Source organism: Bos javanicus, chromosome 18, assembly GCF_032452875.1.
Source record: "Bos javanicus breed banteng chromosome 18, ARS-OSU_banteng_1.0, whole genome shotgun sequence".
Taxonomy (NCBI): Eukaryota; Metazoa; Chordata; class Mammalia; order Artiodactyla; family Bovidae; genus Bos; species Bos javanicus.
The window spans coordinates 18,715,325-18,724,486 of record NC_083885.1 but is presented as its reverse complement, the minus strand read 5'-3'; the positions used below and the strand labels follow the sequence as shown (position 1 = coordinate 18,724,486).

Genomic DNA, 9,162 nt, shown 5'->3' with positions numbered 1-9,162 from the left:
CAACGTACAGCATAGTGACTACAGTTAATACCGTATTGTACAGTTGAAAGCTGCTGAGAAAGCAGATCCTAGAGTCTCACCACAAGGCGAAAAAAATGTAACCACATGAGGTGATGGATGTGAGTTAACTAAAGTCCTGTGCTGGGTACGGGGCCTTTTAACAGATCAACTGAGATCTACAGGAGGGAAATTTTCAAGTCTCCAACTCCCCTGATCAGGCAAGTGGGCAGACAATGGACCTGGGAGAGGGGCCGCGCTCGGTGACGTGCACTGAAACTCCCTCCCTTTGATCCACCTGCCACTTGCTTCTCAAAGGACACGATAGCGATGCTGGAGACTCGAGGAATTAAGATGTCCTTTTTTAAAAAGTAATTTTTATTGGAGTAGTTGCTTTATTGCTGTTAGTTTCTGCTGTACAGCAAAGTGAATCAGCTGTGTGTTTACATATACACCTCTTTCTTTTATTTCCTTCCCGTTTAGGTCACCACAGAGCACCGAGCAGTCTCCTGTGCTATGCAGCAGGCGCTCATGAGTTATTTTATGCATTCTATCAATAGTGGATATGTCAATCCTAATCTCCCAGTTCATCCCACCTCCCTTTATAAATCTTGTTTTTAATAGCACACATATATTCAAAGCAAAATCCATTAGCAAGCAGACACCCAGGAATAGGATTATCTGGCATTTTAAAAAGATTTTGCAAGACACAAAGCTTTCAATTTTAAAATTATTTATTAAAAAACATATTCTCCCAATTGTGATTGCATTTCAGATTAAATAAGGAGTGATGTTACAAATCAACGGATCAGATCCTTTCGTACAGAGAGTGACAATGGCCTCATTAGCGAGGAGTATAGACTACTAAATAGTGGAATATGAATCCAACTCATTCCCCTCATCATGAAAGGCAGACATAATTGATAGATCTCATACCAAAAAAAGTTATAAAGCATGTTTTCACATTTCAGTTAAATATTTAGTTATTATAAAATGATATTGGCTTAAAAGAGCATCCAAGTTATGCTCTGGATTTTCTTTTGCAAAATTCAGGGAAACATGATTGGCAGTGTCTTCACTGCTCATGAAGAAGCACCTGAGATGCAGCGTTTCCAACCTTTGGGTTTCCAGTGATTAAAACATGCCAGAAACCTGAGAGCACTAGAAATGCCACACAGATCCCAGAGCTTCAAAAGAGTTCCTGATATGTCCTGCAGTTTTCATCAACTTCAAATTAACACACAGAACACCAAGTCATTAAAAAAAAAAATGACTTTCAGAAGAAACACCCTAAAAGGAAACCATCTAGTATTCTTCAGTGTTGAAAACTCTGGGGTGAGGACTGGTCTCTTTCAGAGGTTCAAGTAGTCAGTCTTTTCTCAACAGTTTCTTGATAAGCGACAAATCTTCTCAAATTCATCTTCACGTTGTCAAGAACACACAGCTGATCTGGACTGTATTTAGTTCTCCCTTCTTTTCGTATCTGCCAAAAAAATATCATATGAGATTTTTGGTATCTACCACTAACTCCTTTAAATAAGAAAGCATTTAATTTGGGGTGTATTTATTTTTAGAACAAACGGTTGCCAGAAATTGGTGGAACATTTTCACTTCCAAGGTGATGGAACACAGTACATGCGCTGTAACCAAGATAAATTAGATCATGCACCTTTTATTTTTTATTTATTTTTGGCTGTGCTGGGTCTTCGCTGATGTGCGCACGCTTTCTCTAGTTGGAGTGAGTAGAGGCTACTCTCTAGTTGCGGTGCATGGTCTTCCCATTGTGCTGGCTTTTCTTTTTGCAGAGCACAGGTTCTAGGGTGCACAGGCTTCAGTAACTCCAGTGAGTGGATTCAATAGTTGTGGTGCATGGGCATAGTTGCCTCTTGGCACGTGGGATCTTCCCGGACCAGGGATTGAACCCGTGTCCCCTGCACTGGCAGGTGGATTCTTAACCACTGGACCACCAGGGAAATCCTGTGCACCTTTCAAATGATACTGAAAAACTGAATTGTAGACTTTAAAAAGAATGAGTATTATGGTATACGAACTAACCCTCACCTCTAATCTTGAGCAGTGGTTCTCAAATTTTAGCATTTGGAAAAGTCAAAGTGAAAGTTGCTCAGTCATGTCTGACTCTTTGCAACCCTGTGGACTACACAGGCCAGAATACTCGAGTGGGTAGCCGTTCTCTTCTCCAGGGGATCTTCACATCCCAGGGATCGAACCCAGGTCTCCAGCATGGCAGGTGGATTCTTTACCAGCTGAGCTACCAGGGAAGCCCAAAAAAATACTGGAGCGGGTAGCCTTACCCTTCTCCAGGGGATATTCCCGACCCAGGAATCAAACTGGGATTTCCTGCACTGCAGGCGGATTCTTTACTAGCTGAGCTACCAGGCAAGTCCATTTGGAAGGCTTATTTAAAAAACAGACTGCTAAAGCTCCAATACTTTGGTTACCTGATACAAAGAGCCAACTCAGTGTAAAACACCCTGATGCTGGGAAAGAGAGGGAAGGAGGAGAAGGGGATGACAGAGGATGAGATGGTTGGATGGCATCACCAATTTAATGGACATTAATTTAGGCAAACTCAAGGAGATAGTGAAGGACAGTGAAGCCTGGCATGCTGCAGTCCATGGGGTCACAAAGAGCTGGACATGACTGAGCAACTGAGCAACAACAAGGCCGGTCCACATAGTTTCTGATTTTTGGTAGGTCTGGTGTTGGGCCTGAGAATTTGCATTTACAACAAGTTACCAAGTGATGCTGGCACTGCTGATACAGGGCACTTTTGAGGATGTCTGCTCTAGAGAAGTTCTTTAGTAAAATGCATTGTGCTGTGTTTAAATGCAATTTGGGGCTAAATATAAACCCAACAGCCTTTAATGCAACTGTGGTTTCATTTACAAAAGACAGTCATATAAAAAACTGCATGCTGCCATTCTGGCTAACAAAGACACTTCATCAGGGCTTTATAGCTTTGAGAAAAGAAAAACACTCAGTTAAATAGCACCATCACTGCAATGCATACTAGGTAGGCAAATCAATCAAACAATGGACGTGCCAGAGATGAGGGGTTATTCTCCTAGTTCACAGTTTACATAACTGCTCTCTAAGCATTTGCTTCTGCAGAGTCTGATGACTCTCAACCACATCTGCCTTCCCAGGGGCTGCAAGGAAAGGAGATATTTTCCTTTCCCTTCAGACTCCTTTTTCAGAGGTTTAGAGGGCCTGTGACCTTTAAGAACAATGTGGACACCCTCCATGTACTGGTTTAGAAATGTCTCTAGGAGACAGTGTGAAATGAAAGCGCATGAAGTACAAGGCTGTGAATATATTATGCTATCTGTTGGATAATAAAGGGGAAAAATACTAGCGTGCATTTGTCTTTGTGCAGAGAAACACCATTCAGTTTGGTTACCCATGAGGCAGGCTGGGAACATGTGGGAATAAAACTTCTCACTGCTTAAAAAATAAACACCAAGGGAATGTCCTTGGAGGTCCAGTGGCTAAGACTCCATGCTCCCAAAGCAGGGGGCCCAGGTTTGATCCCTGGTCAGGGAGCTAGATCCACCTGCTGCAACTAAAGATCCTGCATGCCACAGCGGAGACAGAAGATCCAGTGTGCCCCAACTAAGAGGCCAAGATCCAGCGTGCCCCAACAAAGAGGCCGAGATCCAGCGTGCCCCAACGAAGAGGCCGAGATCCAGCGTGCCCCAACGAAGAGGCCGAGATCCAGCGTGCCCCAACTAAGAGGCCGAGATCCAGCGTGCCCCAACTAAGAGGCCAAGATCCAGCGTGCCCCAACGAAGAGGCCGAGATCCAGCGTACCCCAACTAAGAGGCCGAGCAGCGAAAATAAACAAAGAAAAAAAAGCCACCCCAAAACAAAAATAACCCCCCCAGCGTGTGGGGAGGGTGAAATGGGTGAAAGTGGCCCAGAGGTACACACCTTCAGTTCCAGATGATCCCTGAACACTGCAGGGGTTGGGGTGCCACGTCCCTATCCCTTGTTGAAAATCCAAGTGCAAGGTCACTGCTGGCCACCGACCCAGCCAGCTGCAGATCATACAGTACTGCAGCATTTACCACAGAAGAAGATGCATGTGTTTAAGTGCATCTGCACAGTGTCACTCAAGGATCAACTGTGTAAGAGAACTAAGTCCTGAGGATGTAACGCAAGGTGACTCCCATTAACAACACTGTATGTATGGTGATGTATGTTAATTAAATTTATTGTGGTGACCATTCTGCAATATATATACATATCCAATCATTACGCTGCACACCTGAAACTAACACCATGTTGCAGTATGTCAATTATATCTCAAAACAAAACAAAACCCAAACCAACAAAACTAGGGGCTTAAACAAAGCATAATTAAGAGTAAACTGATTAATTTTCCCCCCTCAAGACTAAAGTCACCTACTAGTGAAGCTTAACTCAATGTCAGCCGCTATATTACTATATTTTTAAATGTAAGATGTCAAAACATGAAAATGTTACAAGACAAACCAGTTATTAATGTTCCTAAATGAACACTGATATATCTGTGAGAATGTGCATGGTATGTGTGGCTATGTTTTTTTCTTCTGGAAAAGAAAACTATTTTTCACACCTTAAAAAAATTCAAAAAGTTTACATTTCTAGACATAAAATCATTTTACCTAAAAACTTGTCACAGAGTTCTGCCTATGGGAATTGAATTCTGCCTTTGACGCTTCTTAGAGAAAAGAAATACACATTGGAAAGCAACAAAAGTAAGCTAATTTTCCATTAAAACCTCTACTTTCCTGACAGAGATTTAAAGGCGAAAGTTTAATTCAAAATGTAAAGTCAAAACATACAAATATTTTTATTTCTCGAAATGAAATATATGGATTTAGATAAGAGGAGAACTGGCCAACTTAAATTTGTGAATATGTGATCAAAGTCTGTTTTTAAAATTTCTCATTGCTTTCCCCCAACCACCAAAACAGTTTTTTTAAATTGTCTTTTTGACTCCAAGTTAGCTTTGATGCTTCTGATGAATCAATCGATCGATCGATAAAAAGGCAAATGAAGGTAGCTGCATGCTCCATTACAGACCAGCTGGAGTTTGTTTGCCTTTTTGTTTTTCAAAGGACCAAAGGGAAACACATGAAGTCAGCCTACAACATCGGCATTACATGATATAAAATAAATTTAACACTGTCTCTGAAAGTGCTTTGCAGGCCGCACTGTAGTGCTTACACATAAGCATCGTTAACATTGCTAAACCACCGCAGAGAGAGGAACCTGTCCACACCATTTTAGCTCAAGTCACAGTGATTCAACAGAAAGGGCTCAGTCGCCCTGACTCAGCCGACAAGCATTTACACAGAACTGGGGCTGAAGTGCTGTATGAATCACCAAGACTGCAAGTAGGGAACCACACACACCCTTGTCCCACAGAATGCTGAGACTTCAGCATTTCTAAATAAACCATTTGTTGTTTAGTCACTAAGTCGTGTCCGACTCTTTTGTAACCCCACGGACTGAAGCCCGCCGGGCTCCTCTGTCCATGGGATTTCCCAGGCAAGAATACTGGAGTGGGCTGCCATTTCCTTCTCCAGGGGATCTTCCCACGTCTCCTGCGTTGGCAGGTGGACTCTTTGCCACTGAGCCAGCAGGGAAGCCAAATAAAATGTTACATACCTTCATTTTGAAGACTGGCTGGAATTCTTTCAGAGTAGATAACAATTTAATTTGAACTGAGGCCCTTTCAGCTTCTTTACCGTCTGCAAAAACGTCAAAGAGGGCATCCAAGGCCTCCCCTGCTACCACAAGACAGGGGTCTTTGGTGGCAACCTCAAGCAGAGAGTACCCGATGGTCTGGAGAAAACAAAACACAGCAAGGGATCGTCCAATATTCTAAGTCAGTTTTCAAAATAAGTACTAACTCTAAATGTGACGACAATTCACGCATAAAGTTTTACATACAAATGCTAGGGGAAAAGTTAACATTTTTAAAAGACTAAAGACTTAACATGTATTTACAAAAATACCAAGTATAATGTAAGCAAGATAAATTCAAAACCTTAGTTTATATTAGTGAACTAAGATTCATAAATGACCTATGAAAGACTGACACTGGAAATTATTAGATTTTCCCTTCTATCTATCTCCATCAAGAAGGCTTTTCCCATGGTGTCAAATGCATATAAACATTATCAGTAACAAAAAAAAAAACTCTGCTTTTTAAATTATATGAGGAAACACTCAGACATTCAAAAAATAAAGAACATACAATCTCATTTTGCTTCACTGTGATGATTTTTAACATCCACTCATTTTTTTTATGATTAGCTAGCTATAGGAACAAACTATTCCCAATCTGAAGAACTGGTCAAGAGTAAAGTTATTTTATTTTGGTTGTTTTGCTTCACCGTTTACATCTTTAAGGGCAATGTGCACACCTGTTATTATGGGTGAGAGAGTGAAAATGCTGAGTCTGAAATACAGCTCTACTGTAAATAACAGGGTGACTCTGGGACCTTGCTACTCACTCTGCACCTCCATTTTCTCATCTAAATTTAAGTGGGCAAGAAAACCTCTAGGAGAGTATTTAAATTTAATATCCCATTGGGACTTCTCTGGTGGTACAGTGGTTGAGAATCCGCCTGCCAAAGCAGAGGACACAGATTCAGTTCCTGGTTCGGGAAGATCCAACATGCTGGGGAGCAGTTAGGCCGTGTGCCACAACCACTGAGTCTGCGCTCCGGAGCCCAGGAGCCACAGCTACTGAAGCCCGAGTGCCCAAGAGCCCACGCTGGGCAACAAGGGAAGGCCCTGCAATGAGAAGTCTGCACTGAAACGAAGAGTCGCTCCTGCTCACTCCAACTAGAGAAAGCCCACACGCACCAACGAAGACCAAGCACTGCCAAAAATATAAATAATAAACACATTTAATATCCTATATAAACATGGAATGTACAGCATCACCTATGAAGTAGTCTTACTGAAAAAGTTGAACCTGAATCTAACCTAGCCTTTAGATCTAAACTCCACTCTGCAGGAAATTCAGAAGATAAAGGAACAAACTTAACGCCACAGGGAGGCAATAGGACAAATCAGCAAGGCTGAACACTAGGAGCCAACTGACCCCGAAGCTGCGGGAGAAAGAGGCGGCGTGTGGGAGGTACTAGACGGGGCAAAGCCCTCAATGAAGAGAGACTGCAGTCAGTTCAGTTGCTCAGTCGTGCCTGACTCTGCGACCCCATGAATCGCAGCACGCCAGGCCTCCCTGTCCATCACCAATTCCCAGAGTTCACCCAAACCCATGTCCATCGAGTTGGTGATGCCAGCTAACCATCTCATCCTCTGTCATCCCCTTCTCCTCCTGCCCCCAATCCCTCCCAGCATCAGGGTCTTTTCGAAGACCCCAAACCAAGCACAACATGGAGACCCGACTTAGATCCTGCTTTAAACAGACAGTCTATAAACAGTTATCTTGGGAACAACTGGAAGAATTTGAATATGGACCACGTATTAAACATATTAAGAAATAATTGTGTATGGCATAGTAATGGTGGCTATACAAAAAGAGATGAGCCCTGGGATTTCTTTGGAAGGAATGATGCTAAAGCTGAAACTCCAGTACTTTGGCCACCTCATGCGAAGAGTTGACTTATTGGAAAAGACTCTGATGCTGGGAGGGGTGGGGGGCAGGAGGAGAAGGGGACGACAGAGGATGAGATGGCTGGATGGCATCACTGACTTGATGGATGTGAGTCTCAGTGAACTCCGGGAGTTGGTGATGGACAGGGAGGCCTGGCGTGCTGCGATTCATGGGGTCGCAAACAGTCGGACACAACTGAGCGACCGATCTGATCTGATACAAAACAACTGTGTTTTTAAGTCGTGCATACGGAATAACAGGGACACAATACCAGGATGTCATTAATTTAACACATTCAGCAGAGGAACTACTTTAAGTACATATGATAGAAAACTCATGACTGTTAAATACGCTTGGTGGCTGTACAAAATTCACTGCGCTTTCTACTTTCATTCATGCTTGAAAATGTGACTAAATAAAAACATTTTGGAAATCTTACGTTATGCCTGAGAAAAATGTGCTGTTCCTCTAAAGTGGGCCTTGGACTTGAGAGTCTTAAGGATTGGGAAGTGACTACACCTACACGCGCTCACTGGTATGTGTGTACATGTACAGACTGATACAGCCGTGCTCTCTCACTTAGGTCTATATGTTAGAATCTCTGGAGTGACACACACGGAATGGGTAACAGTGGCGGCCTCTCTGGAGTGGAACTAGGGGACTGGAACTTTAGGAGTGATGTGCCTTAGCTTCCCTGGTGGCTCAACTGGTACAGAATCCGCCTGCAATGCGGGAGACCTGGGTTCGAACCCTGGGTTGGGAGATTCCCCGGAGAAGGAAAAGGCTACCCACTCTAGTATCCTGGCCTGAAAAATATAGTCCATGAGGTCACAAAGAGTCGGCCACGACTCAGCGACTTCACTTTCACTTTTCACTTTCATGCATTGGAGAAGGAAATGGCAACCCTCTCCAGTGTTCTTGCCTGGAGAGTCCAGGGATGGGGGAGCCTGGTGGGCTGCCGTCTATGGGGTCACACAGAGTCGGACACAACTGAATCGACTTAGCAGCAGCAGCAGCAGCAGCAGAGCAACTTTCACTTTCAAATGGTCTGGATGTGCATATATCATCTTTTTGAAACAGGCGTCTAAAAAATACCAGTCACACTGGTAAGCTCTTAGCAAGTTAAGAAGTACTTTAGGGGCTTCCCTGGTGGCTCAGCAGTAAAGAATCTGCCTGCCAGTGCAGGAGACATGGGTTCGATCCCCAGTCTGGGAAGATCCCACATGCCGTGGGCAACTAAGCCCGTGCACCACAACTATTGAGCCCATGCACTGCAACTAGCGAAGCCCACGAGCCCTGAAGCCTGCGCTCCACAAAAGAGAAGCCACCACAATGAAAGCCTGTGCGCTGCAACTAGAGAAAAGCCTGCACAGCAAAGAAGACCCACTACAGCCAAAAATAAATAAATTAATTAAATTAAATTATATGTAAAAAAGAAATAACTTATAATAACCAGTTTATTATCCACTACCAGTAACCCACGCTTCGCCAATTACTTTTAGCACAAAGAAGGGTGACTTCACTAT

At 43.3% G+C, this 9,162-nt stretch overlaps 1 protein-coding gene across 1 annotated transcript in view; it reads right to left on the bottom strand.

The window, feature by feature from the left end:
- Positions 1 to 713: 713 nt before the first annotated feature.
- HEATR3 (HEAT repeat containing 3) overlaps positions 714 to 9,162 on the bottom strand; it is a 39,577-nt gene continuing 31,128 nt past the window's right edge. The window contains exons 14-15 of the mRNA XM_061387122.1: positions 5,674 to 5,850; positions 714 to 1,480 (exon numbers count right to left, since the gene is read on the bottom strand). Of these exons, the coding sequence (XP_061243106.1) occupies positions 1,358 to 1,480; positions 5,674 to 5,850 (300 nt within the window). The 3' untranslated portion in view covers positions 714 to 1,357. The remainder of the gene's footprint in view (positions 1,481 to 5,673; positions 5,851 to 9,162) is intronic.